Here is a 21,140-nt window from a genome sequence, read left to right on the forward strand (position 1 = left end):
AAGATTGTTCACTTCTAACTCTAAATATTTGCCAATACACTGTACCTAATTTAAAGTTCTGTAGGGATATAGATAGATAGATAGATAGATAGATAGATAGATAGATAGATAGATAGATAGATAGATATCTATCTCTATCTATGAATGCCACTAGTATCGTTTCCATAGATGGAACCTTGCATTTTGGGTTCAGTAATCTTTTGATAAATACATCATGTTGCACTGAGGAAGAGGCCATTGTTTTACCCTGAAACATTTGCCTTTTTTATGAGGTGTACCTGTACAACTTGTTGTATGAATAAAAACCTCATATAAGCAATTTTTTTAATAACTGAAATTTTTGGCATGTAGCCTTGTCGTTCACTAATTTTGGATAAAGTTATAATGCCAACTTAGTTGAAAGGCTTTAAATAACTTTAAAACCGTGCCAGCATTATCCCATCGACATAATGCTATCAACGGCATTCATGTGGACTTAGTAACTGCTTCACCTAAATTTACTAGCCGGACTCAAAGCTACGCTACTTCATGCTAAGAGAAGTAAAATGAAACACCACACTGACTCCAGTACTTAGCCTGGAAAGCCGCACTGTAATTGGTAGAAAACCTGCTGCCACTAATTTGCAATAAGGTCTTATAGCCTGGCACAATGTTAATTGTAAGAGCATTGTCTAGGCGAGATAGAACTGAATTAACCTAGACTTGTTAAAAAGGGGCAGGGTGCTGGATTCCATACCCAATGCAAGATTAACAAGAACTACTTCTAAGTAAGCAATCAGGAATAACCAGTTCTAGTCTTCATAAACAGGTGCTAAAAAGGTACACATCACCTAGAAGCAGGCAGTCACACAGTTGCAGCAACCTATCTCCACTTACACAATGCATTTTGTTGTGAGCCTGGATTCAGGGCCAGTGCAAGGTTTATTGGCACCCTAGGCATAGCTTCAGCCTTGTGCCTCCACCCTTCTCAGATAGCTACACAAGCCCTTATACAGTGCCCCCAGTAATGGTCCCCTCTATGCAGTGCCCCCAGTAGTGGTCCCCCCTATGCAGTGCCCCCAGTAGTAATCCCCCCTATGCAGTGCCCCCCCAATGCAGTGCCCCCAGTAGTAGTCCCCGCCCATGCAGTGCACCAGTAGTAATCCCCACCTATGCCGTACCCCCAGTATTTCCCCTAGTAGTGGTCCCCCTATGCAGTGCCCCAGTAGTAGTCCCCCCTATGCAGTGTCACCAGTAGTAATCTCCCACTATGCAGTGACCCCAGTAGTAATCCACCCTTATATAGTGCCCCCCAGTAGTAATCCCCCCCTATGCAGTGCCCCCAGTAGTGATTCCACCAATGCAGTGCCCCGAGTAGTAGTGCCCCTTATATAGTGCCCCCAGTAATCCCCTCCTATGCAGTGGCCCCAGTAGTGGTCTCTCCGATGCAGTGCTCCCAGTAGTAGTGCCCCCAGTAATCCCCCCCGATGCAGTGCCGCCAGTAGTGGTCCCTCCGATGCAGTACACCCAGTAGTCATGACGTTTCTCCCATCACCCACTGCAGGAGTCGGAAGATGGAGCTCCTGAGTGAGCTACAGCCCGGCTACGGCAGTGGGCACAGCAGCCAATGAGAGTCTGTCTGACTCTCATCAGCTGCTAAAAGAAACATACAGATGCCGGCGCCGGCGGCTGTGTGTTTGTTACTGTGTAGTGCGGACCGCACTACACTTAGAAACCAGCGGCGCCCTCCAGTGGCCGGCGCTCTAGGCAGCTGCCTAAAGCTGCCTAGTGGTAGGGCCCTGCCTGGATTATGGCCAAAACACAGAAGATAAAACATGTCAACCTCTCACACTGTGTGATAATGATAGCATGCTCCTATGTGTACAAACCATACATATGGAAGTGGACTTTATACTCTGGATGAACGTAGGGCTAAGGAGGTCACATTTTGTTATATACAGACCTCAAATAAAAATATTTCTATCTTTTCCATCTTTGTCCATTATTTTCTCTCTTACCTTTTCATTCTCTCGCTTTTTAGGCAGTCTACTATACTTTGCCATAGACAAATCATGCTCTAAAAAAAGAAGGAAATTCAACATTCAAATATATTTTTAGTAAAATCAGCACAAGTGGACATAAGACACATATGACAATGGTTTAATAGAATAAAAATGTTGTATTCAAAACATACCATTGCTAGCAAGAAGAAAAATATCTTTTAATGTGCTTACTTCTGCAAAACAAAATAAAACAAAAAGGATAAATTCAATAAAAATATAGACAGGATGAAAAATAAAATCATTCTAGATAGTAGAACACACGCAAATTAAAAATAAGTTATTATTTTTACTTTACAATCACCAAGATTATCAATATACCAATAATCACTGTGATTTATTCTATGGTTGGGGGATATTTCCCATTCACACCCTGTACTTCAGTGAGCAACATGATTGCAAAGGATTTCTCTTTAGACCCCATACAGTATCTAGGTTATAAATTACAGAACAAATTCATACATGCACCGTCTGCTTAAACAATTCCAGGATTTTAATTTTATTATATTCTTTTAAATTTTACAGATCAGATCAGAATCATCATCCACATAATGTTATGAACCAAGAGAACATTGTAGAAGTAGATGGTAGCGCCAATATGCCTAACCCGAACTCAAGAGACACAAATCAGCTCTATATAAGAGTACTGTTGGCATTACACAGGACTGATGGTAGCGCTCACCTTTCTTTCTCCAGACAAGGGTTTTTCCAGATGCCCCAAACAATCTGAAAGGGGGGTCATCAGAGAAAATAACTTTACCCCACTCCTCAGTAGTCCAATCCCTGTACCTTTTGCAGAATATCAGTCTATCCCTGATGTTTTTCCTGGAGAGAAGTGGCTCTTGACACCAGGCCATCCTCCAAAAGTCTTTGCCTCACTGTGCGTGAAGATCCACTCACACCTGCCTGCTGCCATTCCTGAGCATGCTCTGCACTGGTGGTGCACCGATACCGCAGCAGCTGAATCAACTTTAGGAAATGGCCCTGGCACTTGCTGGATGTTCTTGGGCGCCCTGAAGCCTTCTTTACAACTACTGAATCTCTTTCCTTGAAGTTCTTGATGATCCGATAAATGGTTGATTTAGGTGCAATCTTACTAGCAGCAACATCCTTGCCTGTGAAGCCCTTTTTGTGCAAAGCAATGATGACTGCACGTGTTTCCTTGCAGGTAACCATGGTTAACAGAGAAAGAACAATGATTTCAAGCTCCACCCTCCTTTTAAAGCTTCCACTCTGTTATTCTAACTCAATCAGCATGACCGTGATCTCCAGCCTTGTCCTCGTCAACACTCTGACCTGTGTTAACGAGAGAATCACTGACATGTCGTCAGCTGGTCCTTTTGTGGCAGGTCTGAAATGCAGTGGAAATTTTGTTTTTGGGATTAAGGGGGTCATTCAGATCCGCTCGTGAGCGGCAGTACGCTCGTAAGTGGGTCGATGTCCCCCACTGCGCATGCGCACGACGGAGGGAGCTCCGTCGTGCGCATGCGCGAGACCCGGAGAGCGACGGGCTCTCCATCGCTCCGTGTCTTGCACCAAAGGGGGCGTGCCTGCCAGACGGAGGCGTTCCCATGGGAACGCCTACCGTCTCAAGCCGGCCCCACTGACATCACTAGTGATGATAGTGGGAGTGATTTTGGCTCTGATAGAGCCAAAATCACTCCAGGGCTTGGGGAAGAAAAACCCTACCGCAGGGTCTCAGTCGCAAGCCCGATGGTCGCGATGGTCTTGACCATCATCATGGACGCACGCATAAGCTGTTGGTGGTAACCCACAGCTATACGAGCGTCCATGAGGACGCTCCTAAAACAGGTAGGAGGGCCCTGATTCAGAGCGAGCGCTCTGGTCAGAGCGTTCAGCTCTGAATCAGGCCCTAAGTTCATTGTCATGGCAAAGAGGGACTTTGCAATTAATTGCAATTCATCGGATCACCACTCTTCATGACATTCTGGAGTATATGCAAATTGCCATCATAAAAACTGAAGCAGCAGACTTTGTGCAAACCAATAGTTGTGTCAATCTTGAAACTTTTGGCCATGGCTGTATATGGACAATCTAACATTACAGAAGGGTATGCATTTTTGTTAGAAGCAAGACCCTAGATAGGGTACATACATTTTCAAAGGCAATATATGGGAAACAACACTAACAGCTTAAAAAGTGCAATACACGTTACTCTCATTCGCTATCCAGAACAGGGTTGGGCTAGGTTGGCTGGCAGGGTGGAATCTGCCCCCAGGCAGGTACAATTTTGAGGTTTTAGGGCTGCCAGCTGGCTGCAGTTGCACACTGCAGGCAGAAGAAACTCCAGAGCCACTCTGTGTTATAAACACAATCAGAGTGGCCAGCATCATCTTCTGTCCATCTCTCACATGAAGGCTGAGTCTGGGTCTGTCGCTGATTGGTGGATGGCTGGAGCTATCCACCAAGTACAGTTCAGAAGGCTGCAGAGAGAGAGCGAGAGGCTGATGGCATCAGGGTGAGTCATTTGATTGTGTCGTCTCATTCAGCTCTGAGGTCTCATTTATTAAATGGGAAGGAGGTTTTAAAATCTGGGGCATGATTTTCAAAGAGGAATGGAAGTTCTGGGGTATATTTTCAGATCTGGGGTATGATATATTTTTTTTTAGATGGGGTGTGTGGGGGGAGGCAAATCTTGGGTATGATTTTTAATGAAGAAGGTATCCAGATTTGCGCTATGTCTAATGACAGACAAGGGGGATCATATTTGAGGTATAATTTTTAAGTACGTGGGCAGTTTAGATGTAGGTTATTATTATTATTATTATTGTGAATGGGGGAGGGGGTCAGGGCTGGGGTATGATTTTTGTTAATTAGGGAGGGGGTCAGATCTAGGTTGTAATTTTTAATAAGGAACGGGTTTCAGATCTGGGGTAGGATTTTTAAAGAGGGAGGTTAGATCTGTGGTATGAATATGAAATAAGGAAGGTATGGGTCAGTGAAATCTGGGGTCTGACTTTAAACAAAGTGGGTGAGGGCAGTTATGGCATCTCATTTTAATGAATGAGGAGGGGCGGGCAGTTTTAATTCTTATTATTGTATAGAGGTCACTATTATACTCTCTGGGGCTAGTAGGCATTGCATTCCTTTATAGCTCTTTGACATAACAATTTGTGATATATTTCAATGCCTAAATCCCATCTGCAAGGGTTTTGTCACACTAATTATTCTGTTACAGTTTGCCGATAGGCACTTGCTTGTGTTTGCCCCCCCAGGCTCAAAGTTACCAGTCAGTCCCTGATTCAGAATCTGTTTTCATTCTATTTGATGGTATCCCTTGTTGATGAGAAGTGCTATAAACACACTGGAATTGAGGGATTACGCTGAGTGGTCAGATTAGGCAGTTGAAAAATGCATCATCCTTAAGCAAATAATAAATTGTAATATGTTAGTCCACTGTGAGGTATGACAGTCAGTGTCCTGAGGGCTCCATTCTCCTCTCATGTTTTCACCAGAAAGCTAAACAAAATTAAATTTCAAATCCTTTTGTCTAAGTGTTACAATTCCCTTCCCACGTGAGGTATTTCCAAAACTATGACGAGGAACACAAGTTACTTACCTGTGAGGTCTTTTTCACGAAAATGTATCAAGGGCAGCACCATGGTGTCAGCTAGCTGCTTTGCCAGTTCCGTATGAAGCAAATTAAGCTAAAATAAGAATCATGAAACAAATATTAAAAGGGTTATGTTGATCTACACAGTTGTACAAGAGGATGAAATAAAAAAAGACAACACTGCCTATGCAGTAGCGAAGACTTTGTAAGATTTACACACCCCAGGGGCATTCATCAAAAAATATCTAAACATTACAGAAAGTGAAGTATAGGGCATATTTATCAAGAATGGTTTTACTTCATCTTAATGGGGAGCACCACGCCCACATTATACTAAATCACATTCAAACAATATCCTTGCTATTCCTCAGACTGTCCAACCTATTCACATTGCAGAGCAGTGCTCCTCAGTCCATGCAGCAGAAGCTACTTAATAATAATTTCTTGTGTTATAGTCTCCTCAAACATGCTGGAAAGTGCTTTCTGGACGAGAGACCCCATACAGTATCTAATAACATAAGTTGTGACGACTGTAAGTGCGCACGGTGTTGTGATAAAAAACAAATATATAATACTTCCCATATAATAGTAGATCTTGCAAATAGATGTCAATAGATGGTATCTCCGTGGACATGAAAAACATCAAAAATATGTATACATAGTGTGATATAGTACAAACAAATTTATTTCAAACTCACACTGAAGAAATAAAAATAAAATAAAAATAAAATGAAATAACGTAAAATGAAATAAAATGAATAGTGTGTCTTACAAGACAAACTTGATGAATCCTTCAATAAGTTGTACACCAAGTGTATGAAAAAAATGGTATGCATATATAATATCCTTTTGTGATATTCAATATAGAATTACCAGAAGTCCCACTTTCTGAGGGCTCGTAGATTTAAAGGTGGAGGTTTTCCGGATAACCTCACGTCAATTCCTCATCATGGGGTTTCCTGTGGTGTGAGTCTCACAAATCAGATGATCCTGCCACCAGATGCCAACGCGTTTCGGGAGCTGCACTCTCTTCCTCAAGGCTGTGTGACAAGGATCCACATAGTCTGCCTTATATCCCAATCTATCAGATCCCTTGCTGCAGTGTCAAGTCTAGGAGGGTTACTCAGGACGTCACAGTATTCTGATTTCACAGTAGTTCACGCTGTTAGCGCACGCACACATTCACCGTGGAGGTAACTGAGCTGGCAATCTCTGTCTGGGCGGAGGCTGAATCTGAATACCAAGCGATGGACTTGGCGAGGACTGATACATCAGCAGGTGGACAACAGGTAAGGCAGTTTCCTGTTGCCAGCAGAGATGGTAATTCCACAGATATGATCACACATACTCAGTCGAGTATCTCCCAGTCTGCTGTGATCGTGTTACCAGCCTGCGACCTAGTCACATTATCAGCCTGTGGTCCAGCCATGTTACCAGCCTGCAGCTTAGCCGCATGATCTATCATCCACATCAGTCTACAGTTCAGCTGCACCATCTGTAGCCAGCCTCTGTTCCTTCCTGTGGCCCAGTTTTGTACAAATCAGCGGTTCCCATTCATACCTGTGACTCTTACCATCTAGTGCAGTCCTACCACAGCATATCTCCATCACTACCTGTGGTCCACTCACACTCCGGTGTGTGATCATATCTGTGGAATTACCATCTCTGCTGGCAACAGGAAACTGCCTTACCTGTTGTCCACCTGCTGATGTATCAGTCCTCGCCAAGTCCATCGCTTGGTATTCAGATTCAGCCTCCGCCCAGACAGAGATTGCCAGCTCAGTTACCTCCAAGGTGAAAGTGTGCGTGCGCTAACAGCGTGAACTACTGTGAAGTCAGAATACTGTGACGTCCTGAGTAACCCTCCTAGACTTGACACTGCAGCAAGGGATCTGATAGATTGGGATATAAGGCAGACTATGTGGATCCTTGTCACACAGCCTTGAGGAAGAGAGTGCAGCTCCCGAACCGCGTTGGAATCTGGTGGCAGGATCATCTGATTTGTGAGACTCACACCACAGGAAACCCCCTGATGAGGAATTGACGTGAGGTTATCCGGAAAACCTCCACCTTTAAATCTACGAGCCCTCAGAAAGTGGGACTTCTGGTAATTCTATATTGAATATCACAAAAGGATATTATATATGCATACCATTTTTTCATACACTTGGTATACAACTTATTGAAGGATTCATCAAGTTTGTCTTGTAAGACACACTATTCATTTTATTTTATTTATTTCATTTTACTTTATTTCATTTTATTTTTATTTGATTTTTATTTCTTCAGTGTGAATTTGAAATAAATTTGTTTGTACTATATCACACTATGTGTACATATTTTTGATGTTTTTCATGTCCACGGAGATACCATCTATTTGCAAGATCTACTATTATATGGGAAGTATTATATATTTGTTTTTTATCACAACACTGTGCGCACTTAGTCGTCACAACTTATGTTATTGGCTATTATTCAGTATCTAAGGGTGGTACTGCGGTGACTTCCTATCTGCAGCATACAAGTGTTAGGCGCCTGTACTCACTACTCCATTTTTTATATATACCCATACAGTATCTAGGTTATAAATTACAGAACAAATTCATACATGCACCGTCTGCTTAAACAATTCCAGGATTTTAATTTTATTTTATTCTTTTAAATTTTACAGATCAGATCAGAATCATCATCCACATAATGTTATGAACCAAGAGAACATTGTAGAAGTAGATGGTAGCGCCTAACCCGAACTCAAGTGACACAAATCAGCTCTATATTAGAGTACATTTATTACAATATAAATAACAAATGTTAAAATTCTAATCTTAATAGATAATTATTCACCATTGCGATACAAAAATCTTATTCATAATCTGCATGCAGAAAAAAATTGAATAGATAAAAATAGATGAAAATAATGAGGAATGATAAGCTCTCATGTGGATTGAGACTATTATTCAATTCTGTGCTATCAGTCCATCCTTAAAACCAAGAGAACATAAACAATTCGTTAGAGAACGATTTTCAACACGACCATCTAAAACTGAAGCCAGTTACAAACTCTGGTCACGACTCAGCGCTTCACCTTCAATGGGGCAGCCGCACACAAGATGGCGGCCCCCATCGCAATGAGGCCACCGCCGCCCTTACTGCCGTTACCGCAGCACTGAGGACACAGCCAGCACCCCCCGCTCTGCCAACACCCCCAGCAGAGTACTATTGGTGTATCCAACCCACACTGTATTCAATCCACACTGCATCTAACACAAACACACCGTAAAATGCACTGTATTTGACCCGCACTGTATAAAACACACTGTATCCTGCACTGTATCTGACCTAGAGATATGGAACGCTGTTTTTATGGTTAGGGAGATTTTGGGGAACTTCTTAACAAACAGGCTGATTGATTGGGGCTTTACATGGCCCACCGTCCCCAACATTGGGCACTGAAAATAGGCATGTGCTGGGGGGTATGAGCACTTGTGTAGGGGGCATTTGCTGTTGCTATTTTACACATGGTTTAGGGTTTTTTTCTTTGCGGTTTGTTAACTACGACTACTTTTATTTTGAGCAAGGATAAGTCCACGTATGATTTTTAGTAAATTTCTGTATTGTATTGTTTTCTATTGAAAGTACTTGTGAGTTAGTTTGATTGGTTATTATTGCTAATACATCACTAATATGTAACAAATTTTTAAAGAGAAATAACTGACGTGTGTTTGTGCCGCTGCTCTGTCACTTACTTTAGCCAGCCAGCTCACTGCAGCCTTTGGCCTTATAGCTGGATAATTGGCTGAGACAAGAGCAGTTTAAAATTGAAGCGTGCGCGACGCCATCTTGCGAATGGCAGCTAGACTCCATTTTAGAAACAAGAATCTGCAAGACGCCATTTTGCGACCAGCGTCACTTTAAGTTACAACTCACGAGCTAAGAACAGATGGCAATGTTTTTGATAATCTACCAAGGGCAACTAGAAGAACAGACTCTTGAGAAAAAATAAATAGAATAGACCATGCACCAGAAACTGTGAGTGCTTTATATACAAATTGGGAATCCCAGTATGCAGATAAGTATAGCTGTGGCAATTGTAATATAACCCAGGCATTGATCTACACAATTGAATGTGTCTGAATCCTAAACAGGTTTTAGCCCCACACCCAGACAGAATGGCCCCAGCTTCACAGCTGGAGGTAACACATTTGCATTGCAGTCTGAAACTGTGAGTGAGGAATGATATGTGTGTGTATGTATGTACATACATATATATATATATATATATATATATATATATATGATAAATCCATCATAGATGGAATCTCATGCATAAACACCCCACATTACACACAATTGAGCTGCTAACATGACGCCCATTAGCGAATGCATAAGAAAAACACTGTTTAGTAGCTAAATGCGCACGCATCTGTCCCCAGTTAACTAGCGTCTTCATATCAAACCCCGTACACTCACACATTACATATTCACTTACAAGGTTCCATTAGCATTAAGGTATAAGATTTAAGTTGGTTCAGTTAGTATAAATGCTGTAAAATAAAGATATTTGATAACTAAGGTTTTATACATGCTAAGAAAGCTGTGTTTGGTTTTGTACTGATGCGTACTCTTTTCACAGTATTCCGGTGATATCGGTGGGGAGATCGCATCATGCATTCTCGAGTTATGGACCGCAGAGACTTCAAGCAACAAAATGTATTAACTGTTATGATGTTGCAGGGGGCGGGTGGGCAGAGATCACCAGCTGTTAGAGGCTGGGTGAGTCTATTTGAACCAGCCTGTTAAATGCTCTGTAACAGATGCTTCTCCCCTGGGAACCAATGATATCAGCAACAAACTTCTCTATTGTCCTGTCTATTCTGGGGGGGTATAAACATGTGTGCTCTAACACTGGGTCTTAGTCTTCATGCTGAATGCTGACAGACAAGGGGTTTCTTGCTGATACCTAACATCTAGACCAGAGGCGCTGCGTATGTATACTGTACTTGGGTCTGTATAATTCCTTTGCGCTAAATTGTACACAGATCATAGCGTGTAACTGACTGTACTTTTACTTGAATAATACTTTGTGCTTTGGAACCACAGATTCCAGGTCTAAGTCTTTATTCACTGTAAGACTGCGTACGTAAATTAGCGTCATCCTTAGAAGATATAGGCAGGATATTAGAAGGTATAGGCAGGATATTAGAAGGTATAGGAAGGTGTGTATAGAGGTTCTGATCCAATATCGTCAGCCTATATTGGTGAAAAAAGTAGTGAAGCAATATTGTGAGCTGTGAGGTGGTCAAAATTGACTGGCAATTAATGTTACTAAGGTTAATAATAATGTAGGAACAAAAGCAGGCACAAATTATGTGATTTTAGCTGTTTTTATTATTTAAAAAAAACAAAAACACAGATCCAAAACCAAAACATGTGAGGGTGGTTTTGCAAAACCAGGACCAAAACATGAAAGGTAATCCAGATCCAAAACTAAAATATGGAGGTCGGTGCACATCTCTAATTTTAGGCTGAGGTGTAATGCAGTTTGGGTTTGGCTGTTACAATTGGTGGATTTTACCTAGTGGCTGTAGCTCCCCCAGTAAATTTCAGCACCTGCAGGGACGGTAAGGTATAACTCCCCTTCAGAGTTTGTACCTGGAAGTGACATAAGTGAGGGCAAAAGTAAAGTTTTCTGGCGATACTGTCCACCAATAGAAGAAAGCTGACCCCTCGCGGGCTCGCTTCGCTCAACATGCTCGGTGGTTCGCTTCGCTCGCCACAAAGTTATATTCCCCCTCTATGCCCACGTAGATGGTAGGGAATGACGTTGGACAGTAACCGATGACGTCAGGGTACATCTACGGAAGGGGATCCAGCTGTAACCCTGCAGGGACTGCCTAGCAGTGACTTTCCATTGGAAGCGCTCACTGCTAATCACAGCAGTACAGACAGTCCAAAAGTGAGGGGTTTTCTCCACCTGGGACTGCCAGTCCAGACTTCTAATGGGAAGCCACTACACTGCTATAACATCAGCCCAATCTGACTTCTAGAGGCTGCAGCCAATGCAGTACCAAGAAGCCTGCTTGTTGATATGTGCTCATGCACAGGATCACAATCCTGCAAATATGCACATTTCAGACCAGTCCAGCAGCAGTGTGCAGACCCCCAGGGAGATAGAGGAAGGAGCCGCCGCTGGTTGTTACACATGACAATGCGTGCATAATCCATAAATCAAACTAATTTCGAGTTTAGCAGTGTCTGCCAGTCACATTATGTGTAAATGTGCATTAGTCAGTCTTGTCTTGTGCATTCTGTGCCTTGCTTTTCTATATATACTTTTTACTATACTATATGTAAGCTTGTATTGTGTATTTTTATTATTAATTACAGATTTATATTTATGGATAGAATGCAACCTACTCATGAGATTTAAAAAAGTTTAAAAGTAATGGGTCATCAAAATGAGAGTATGAAAGCTGACCCAGTGTGAAGAATACAGTAGGTGCTTCATCACAAAACACACGTTTAGAAGGTTGTATGGTAACAACGTGATGATTTGTACTTTTTTTTTTTCTGGATCCACCACCGATTACAATTATTTGCCATATAACTAACCTTATAAGAAGCAATGATGATATTGTGAGAAGTGTGTACCAGCAACATAACTGTAACACTGTTACATAGAACCTTCAACTTTCTGTGTGTGGCCTGACCATGTGCATCATTATCACACCTACTTTCTGCTGACAAGGTTGGGGCAGACAAAACATAATTCCCTAGTTTAAAAGCAATTTTCACCTTAAATCCAATGCTCAGTGTGGTCAGTGTGAAAGCATTGATAAACGATACTGTGCTATGTTGGTGTAATTGCAAAATGGTCTGAACACAAAACAAACACCTTATTAATGCAGAATATTGACCAAGTAGGACGGCTCGAAAACTCCATGGAAGATTTACATTATTTCATATATTTTAGAATTAGAACCTAGGAACAGATTATGAACATAAGAAACCAAATATAGGCTCTCCTGGGACCCGGTCACGAGTTGGGTATGGGATGCTGGTGCTCAGGATCCCTGCAGTCAGAATCCCGACGCCAGCAGCTCAACAGGGTTAGGATACCAACACCTGCCGGTAAGTACCCTAACCCTACCCATAAACCTAACCCTCCCTCCCTGCAGCCTAAGGCTAACCCTTCCTTTCCGCAACCTCAACCTAACCCTCCTGCTACAGCATAACCCTAAATCTCCCCCTCCCGCTGCCTAACCCTCCCCTAGTGAGTGCTCAACTCCTATCCCACCCCCTATCCCCAATACTTACTGTTGGGATGCCGGCGGTCAGGATACTGGTGCCGGGATCCTGACTGATGTCACGATTCCAGGCCCTGGTCAAAAGTGATCACGTCGACATTCAAACTGTCGACATGGTTCAACATGTCAAAAGGCACCATGTCAACACCCTCGGAATGTCGACATTCACAATGTTGACATCTGAAATGTCACCATGTAAAATGTCAAAATTTTCAGAATGCTGACTGTTAGGGGTAGGTTTCGCTGGGTTTAGGCTGCGGGGGTGCTTAGGGTTAGGCACTAGGGGGAGGGATAGGGGAGTAATAGTTACCAGAACCGCTGCGTGTCAGACACCTGCAGCAGAACTGCTGCACACATCTCTACTGGAAACACACTGCAGCCGCTGGGATGAACTTAGTGACCGCTGGGCCACCAGGGACATTAGGTCAACATTGTAACATGTCCATATATCATCTGTGTAGACATGATGAATGTTGACATGGTTACAGTCAACATGTAAGCATGTCGACATTCTCATGTCGACCTGATGCAAGTTGACATAAATGTCGACCTAACATACCACACCCAACTCCATACAAGTAAAAGTCTGTTATTGCATTAAAATGTAATTACTGTTACAGAGGAGTCCTTACTAAGCTGTGCTGAAATTGTGTAAATGACCCCTGTCTTGTGCCACAGTACTGGATACAGCGGTGCAGCATGTTATAGGCTGTTCATAATGTGCAAGTTCTCTCAAAACATCCCAGGCCGTCTATACGAAATATGCAAGAAAATAGCATTCAATTGCACAAAATTCACACAAATATAAAAGTAGCATAATAATATTAGGTACAAAATAGCATATAATAGTGATTAAGTAGCAATGAGCATGAAGACTAATCAACATTGCAGTCTATACAGAAGACTTTCAATTCGGATAAAAATGCAAAAATCATGGTGTCTGAGAAGGCACTGCTCCCCTTTGCATCGCCGTAAAGTATTTATTGTTCAAAGGGGTCATGGCCACACGCTCCCTGATTTGGTCATGCCCCCCCCCCCATTAAGCCCCATTAACCATGATCCGCTCAGCTCTCTGCAGCCCTGTACCTAGTGTTCTTTATTGTATGCAAGTTTAAGTTACTATTACAGCAACATAGGGGGTAATTCAGACCCACTCGCGAGCGGCAGTCCGCTCGCAAGTGGGTCGATGGTCTCCACTGCGCATGCGCACGACGGAGGGAGCTCCATCGTGCGCATGCGTGAGACCCGACGAGCGAAGGACTTTCCTTCGCTCGGAGTGTCTCATCAAAGGGGGCGTGCTGTCGATGGTGACTGACAGCACGCCCCCTTTGGTGGGCGTGCCTGCCAGACGGAGGCGTTCCCAAGGGAACGCCTACCGTCTGAAGCCGGCCCCACTGACATCACTAGTGATGTCAGTGGGAGTGATTTTGGCTCTGATAGAGCCAAAATCACTCCTGGCCTTGCGGATGAGAAACCCAACCACAGGCTTTTACTCGCAGTTCCGATGTCGCGACCATCATTTTGCATGCTCGTATATGCTGTGGGTGGTGACCCACAGCTATACGAGCGTCCAGGAGGACGCTCCATATTAATGGAGGTGGGCCCTGATTCAGAGCGAGCGCTCTGGTCAGAGCGTCCGGCTCTGAATCAGGGCCATAGTGCCCAGAGGAGTCACCGGGTTTGGTAACACCTGGTGCGCACTCTGACTATACCTGCCTGTACCCGAATTAGGGAGTGGCCTAAAGTAAAAAGGGGTGGCCTCACAGGGGATCCCAATGACTTCACTCCGGGGGCTGCCCAGCATCACTGAGATGCTGGGCTGCTCCTGGAAACTAGGCTGTCAGCACTGTCGGCTCTTCTACTATAACAGGAGCCGGGTGCTGCAGGAGAATGTCACACTGCAGCACCTGGCTCCTGTCCCTGCAGTGGAGCCAGCATTTTGGCGTCACCCCCCCTGATGGTGACACACGGGTGCGGCCCGCACCTCCCTTATGACACCATGGATAGTGCCTATACAATAGTGCCAAGCTGTTAAGGGGATGTGCACCTAAATCTAAATTACGTTACTTTATGTGACCCCTCCTCATTGCTCTGCCACCTTTTCCCATCTTCTGGTTCTCTCCTTCACTCTCCTCTGCCCTGCTACCTTGCCCCCTTTAATCTCTCTATCCAGGGACCCCTACTCTCTGTACTGCCACCTTGTTCTCTCTCTCACTCACTCACTCTTGCTCCTGGGACCTCTCCACTCTGCCTTGATACCTTGTACCCTCTCCTGTCTATTTCTCTCAGGATCCCTCCTGGGCCGTAGTAAGGGTTGTGCGAGCAGTGCTGTCAGCCAGGGCACAGGGTCCTGGGGGTGGCACATCACTGCCCCACAGCCCATGCATCTAACTACGCCCTGTGGCCAGTAGTTGCGCTGAGCCAAAAAATATGTGGTTCCCAGGGACCCCTCACTTTAAAAAAAAAAAAAAAAAAAAAGGAATGTCCTTCTACACTGTTTCTGTGTCCAATCACAATTTATGTATGCTTTTGAGCTCCCCTATGCCTCCCCACATAGCATCAGACCACTCAACATGCCCCTTAAATTCATGTTTAATGCCTGCATAATCCTACTGGTTTTTGTGTGTATGTGGGCAGGCACAGCGCGCCCACTGCTCTGCCGCAGAACAGGCACAGCGCGCCCACTGCTCTGCCGCAGAACAGGCACAACGCGCCCACTGCTCTGCCGCAGAACAGGCACGGCGCACACATTCCTCTGCCACAGAACAGGCACAGCGCACACTCGAACAACAGACAATAAGGCATTTCAAGGCGCTGTCAGATCAATGAATTTAATGAATAAAGCACATATATACACCAGAAAATAGCAACACAGTCATCAGTTTGTAACCAGCAAAGAGAAATTGTATCCACTGTATAATTTATGATTTTTTTAAGGTGCGTACACACGGTATGATAAAAATACACGATATGAACGATAACTATATCGACCATATTGTTATCGTTAATTTTTTGGTGCTCAATGACCAGCGATGCGCTGGCATGTACAGTCGATAAAGATATTGACCATCAGCTGTGCATGCAAGCCAACCTGGTCGGGAAGGTATGATTTACTGCCGGACGCATGGAATCCCGACAGCGGCTGCCCGACATGGGTGAAAATCCTGATCGTCCCTAAGGTAAGTATTGACTAACCTAATTCCCTCCCCTAACCCTCCCCTTAGGGGTGCCTAACCCTAAACTGCCCTCCCAGTGCCTAACCCTAATCCCCCCTCAAGTGCTTAAACCTAACCCCCCCTTCTCCGCCACCTAAACCTAAGTCTCCCAGGGAGGTGCCTAACCCTAAGTCCCCGCCGGGGGTGCTCAACCCTAACCTCCCCTTCCCCTAGCCTAAACCTAACCTCCCCTTCGATCGGGATGCCGGGCGCCGGTCTCCTGGCGTCGGTAAAATGACAAGCGTCTAGATTTAGACTTCTGTCATTTAGCCCTTGCCGGGATCAAACAGTCGGGAAGCCGGCAGTCGGGATTAGGTCCGCCGGCTTCCCGACAGCATACCCCTGTTCAATATCGATCGATCGTTGATCGAGTGTCGCTGGCCTGTCGTTGGTGGGTTGGTGGTGTGCTGAATGAACGGAAACGATCATCCAGCGAACCAGGAAGGTGCAGGACAATCAGTCAACGATATCGTTTTCGCTGACTATTTGTACCGTGTGTACGCACCATTACTTTAGAGGTGAGCCATTGTCACATAGTTGGTGTGTATTTCACATAATGGGCCTGCTTCAGACCTGCTCGCGAGCGCTCGCAAGCGGGTCGATGTTGGCCCAGTATGCATGCGCACGAGGGAGCCGGCTCCATCGTGCGCATGCGCGAGACCCGGATAGCGACGGTCGGGGTCTCGCTACAAAGGGGGCGTGCGTGATGTCAGTGGGAGTGCTCTCGGCTCTGATAGAGCCGAAAGCACTCCAGGGCTTGCGGCAGACGAGACCCTACCACAAGGGTCTCGTCGCAAGCCTGATGGTCGCGATGGTCTTGACATCGCGACCATCTTTTTGGCCGCTCGCTATAGCTGTGGGTGGTCACCCACAGCTATGCAAGCGGCCGGGAGGCCGCTAAAAAAAAACGAAGGGACGGCCCTGATTCAGAGCGAGCGCTCTGTCAGAGCGTCCGGCTCTGAATCAGGGCCAATATTCAAAGAAAAAACATCTAATGATAAAAAACACACTCAGTTCATCTGCACATAGTGCAAAAGGATTCAGTCTCCAATTGATTAGGAATAGAAATTATACAGGTGCAAAGTAATATAAACCTCTTTGCTTGTTTGTATGGCTCACAAAGTCTCAGACTGGACTCAATGTTGGTTCTTCGCAGAAAATTCATACGGAGAAAGTTTGTTTCATTATATAGACAGCAAACTGGGCAATTTGCCTGCGTCCCTCATGTGAGGCTGAAGCATTTCAATGGCGCAGGACTTACGGCTCCAGTTTGAGGAGACCAGAGTGGGGTGACGTCAGCCGTGACCGGTCAGTGCTTTTAAGGAATAGACTTCTCTACGCGTTCTCTGCCTGCAATGCTGCCGGCAGCTTCCTCAGGAGACTCCTCTGCCACAGGCAGGGGCTGGCTAGCAACTTTTAGCCTGGGGGGCAAATGCATGCAGGCGGCCCTGGCAGAGGAGTAGCGTGTAGCCAGGGTGCCTGAAAGAACGTGCGTGCTACGGCGCCCCCCTCCCCCCCCCCTGGGAAGAGGACACCCTTATGCAGGCCTCGAGTAGTGCCCCCAGTAGTGGTCCCCCCTATGCAGTGCCCCTTGTGCCCCCAGTAGTAAGCCCCTTATATAGTGCCCCCAGTAGTGGTAACCCTTATGCAGTGCCCCTTAAATAGTGGCCCCAGTTGTAGTCTTCCCCCTATGCAGTACCCCCACTATTGCCCTTTATATAGAGCCCCCAGCAGTGGTCCCTCGAAGCAGTGCCCCCAGTGGTAGTCCCCTCCCCCCTATGTAGTGCACCTAGTAGTAGTCCCCTCCCCCTATGCAATGCCCCTAGTAGTAGTCCCCTTGTAGTGCCCCTAGTAGTAGTCCCCCCCTTGTAGTGCCCCCAGTAGTAGTAGTCCCCCCCCTTGTAGTGCCCCCAGTAGTAGTAGTCCCCCCCCCTTGTAGTGCCCCCACTAGTAGTAGTCACCCCCCTTGTAGTGCCCCCAGTAGTAGTAGTCACCCCCCTTGTAGTGCCCCCAGTAGTAGTCCCCCCCCCTTGTAGCGCCCCCAGTAGTAGTAGTCTCCCCCTTTGTAGTGCCCCCAGCAGTGGTCTCCTCCTTATAGTGCCAGACCCCCCGCAGTAGACACACATAATATAAAAAAAAAAAAACACTTACCTGACACCCACTCCTGCTCCTGGTCTCGCCGCCGAGATCAGCTCCTCCTTCCGCCGCTTTGCATTATGGGAGTGACGCGTCACTCCCATTACCCACTGCGGGAGCCGGAAGATGTCCGGCTGTGGCAGTGGGAGCAGCATTCGATGAGAGTCTGTCTGACTCTCATCAGCTGCTAAAGCAAACACACAGCTGCCAGCTCCGGCGGCTGTGTGTTTGTGCTGCGTAGCGTTGACCGAACTCCGTCCGGTCAGCGCTACACACACGGTGCAGTCTGTGTCACAGTGACACAGACGTCCCGCGGCCCGCATGAGGCTACGGCCCGGGGGGCGCCCTGCCCCCCGGCCCAGCCCGCCACTGGCCACAGGGCAGGCACAGCACACACTCCTCTTCCACAGGGCAGGCACAACGCACACTACTCTGCCACAGGGTAGGCACAACGCACACTCCTCTGCCACAGGGCAGGCACAATCTGTAAATGGAAAACACACTCATCTCTATCCATACAGGCACAACACACACTCTCCTCCCATAGCACAGTCAGTCACCAAAACAATCTACTGAAATCTCACAGTACAGGCACAGACAAAACCAGCAATCAATCAGCATTAGTTCCGGCACAGAATCACCCCACCCTGTCCCCTCAGAAAAGTACTGATGTGACAAATTTATTTCTCTCCATTTAGGCACAGACAAACCATCACAGTCTGAGTTATGGAAGACACAAAACACACATCCATCTCCTTCATTTCAGGCAGAGACAGAAACAATCATCTCCCTCACTTAAGGTACACCCACAGCCCACAATCATCTCCCTCAATCAGGCACACATACAGCCAAACCCACACTCAGTTTACTAGGTGGTCGTTGTGTATGCACTGAGAAAGATAAGTCTCTCACATAAAATTAGATAAACTCCTTCAGTAAAGACACTACCAACACATGCCCATCTTTCTGTAACCGTCCCAGCGACATACTGCTTGGGCCGGGGTCGGTATGACTTACCGCCGGCCATGCCCCGACAGCGGAGGCCCAGCAGAGGTGAAGACCCCGACTGCGCTAAAGGGAAGTATAAACTAACCCAACCCTCCCTTAGGTTTAGGCAGCGGGGAAGGGGAGGTTAGGCACCCCTAAGTCTTCCGGGGGGGGGGGGGGGGTGCCTAACCCTAACCTCACCCTGGAGGTGCCTAACCCTAACCCCCCCCCCCTTCCCCTAGCCTGACCCTAACCCTCCCGGGTGGCTGCCTAACCCCAAGTCCCCCACGGGAGCATCTAACCCTGTCCCCCCGCAGCTGTCCACGCCCGGTGCACGGCTTAACTTCGATCGGGATGCCGGGCTCGGGATTTCGACAACTGTCATTAGACCCTTGCCGTGTTTAGACAGTCGGGATGCAGACAGTCGGCACCCTGACTGCATACCTGTGGGCCATTGTGCCTGCTACCTAAAGCTGGGCATACAGATTACAGACAGATGTCATCATTTACAAAACAACCTCTAATTCAGATAGCAGCAAAACCAATGCACTGCAAATGAATGGCACAAAGCGAGCCTGTACAAAGACATGAGACTCATACAATTAAGCCACACATATATATAACCCACACATCATTAATGTAGCAGCCAAGTCACATTATACAGCACAGGACAAAGCCAGAGCTGTTCCCTTTCCCCACCCAGGACACTCAGAGCAGCTCTCATTACAGATGAAGCAGAAGCATCACAAGTGAGCACTCCCAAGTGTAACTACTGTACATCTCTTCCAGACACACTTCCCCAGGTATTTGGACAGAAGATCGACAATGAATAGGTTGACCGTCAATATGTCGACATGCAATTGGTTGACAGAGAAACTGTAGACAGGTACAAAAGGTCAACTGAAAAAAGGTTGACAGGGTTAAAATGTCGACAGATTCGAATTGTCGACACATAAATGGTGGACAAACAAATAGTAAGCATTTTTTTTATGGTTTTTCAACATTTTTAAGGTTATAGTGAGGGTTAGGGAGCCATTGCAGTGTTATCCATTTAAGTGTCACTGTGCCACTAGAGGACACTCCAGGCAGTGCTGCTCTTCCCGGTTCCTTTTTACCCTAACAGTACAGCATAAACTCTCAATGGCTCTGGTTATTCCCATCATATCAGACAGCATCAGGTCTGCTATGGGAGCCAGAAGTCTCTTCTTTCATAACTTTTCTGAGAGCCATGTCAGGCAATTCAAATACAACATACAGGAAGCTGAAGCCCCTGCAAGAAAACCCAGTTCTATAAATTGCAACTTGGCTTTTTTTTTTTTTTAGTAAATGGCAGTGTTCTCACAACACCATCATTACCGAGCACACAACCAAATCAGAACTGCTAGCACGAATAGACAAGAGACCTTCTGGTTCTATGACAAAACCTATAAGTGTTGTGGCATGAACACTGGGGATCTGGAGACTGGAGGGGCTAATCTCCTCCACAGAAAAATCTGTGCACTCAGCAAGCGAGCACGTCTAATGCTGAGGTAAAGGAGGCCTCAGACATAATAGCCACCCAGGTGCCCAGGTATCAACAGCTAGCAAAGGTAGCTCTACCATGACCTCAGTTTAGATTAAGTAGTGTATTAGAATGGTATAGGCAATCACATCAGTGATAAATGCCCCCCAAAGTCTTATAAGTAAATGGAATCTGAATACATTGCTATACTATGTCCTATAGTTCACATGGATTACTCTGTTAGGATCTTGTTAAATCTTTTTTTTTTCTAAATAGCCTCGATTACTATCCACTCATTACTATTCTGTGTGGTCAGGCGTAGAGTGTAGTACAGGCTGAGTCTCGTATATCCAAATATTCCGAAATACAGAATTTTTTTCG

General features: G+C 45.6%; 1 protein-coding gene across 3 annotated transcripts in view; it reads right to left on the reverse strand.

The window, feature by feature from the left end:
* Window positions 1-21,140, reverse strand: part of APPL2 (adaptor protein, phosphotyrosine interacting with PH domain and leucine zipper 2) — a 96,646-nt gene that overhangs the window by 42,608 nt on the left and 32,898 nt on the right. For all 3 annotated transcript variants that reach the window (XM_088453616.1, XM_088453597.1, XM_088453606.1), the window contains exons 5-7: window positions 5,620-5,707; window positions 2,174-2,215; window positions 1,998-2,056 (exon numbers count right to left, since the gene is read on the reverse strand). In XM_088453616.1, coding sequence (XP_088309742.1) covers window positions 1,998-2,056; window positions 2,174-2,215; window positions 5,620-5,707 — 189 coding nt within the window. The remainder of the gene's footprint in view (window positions 1-1,997; window positions 2,057-2,173; window positions 2,216-5,619; window positions 5,708-21,140) is intronic.

Source organism: Taudactylus pleione, unplaced genomic scaffold, assembly GCF_031769625.1.
Source record: "Taudactylus pleione unplaced genomic scaffold, aTauple2 ptg000040l, whole genome shotgun sequence".
Taxonomy (NCBI): Eukaryota; Metazoa; Chordata; class Amphibia; order Anura; family Myobatrachidae; genus Taudactylus; species Taudactylus pleione.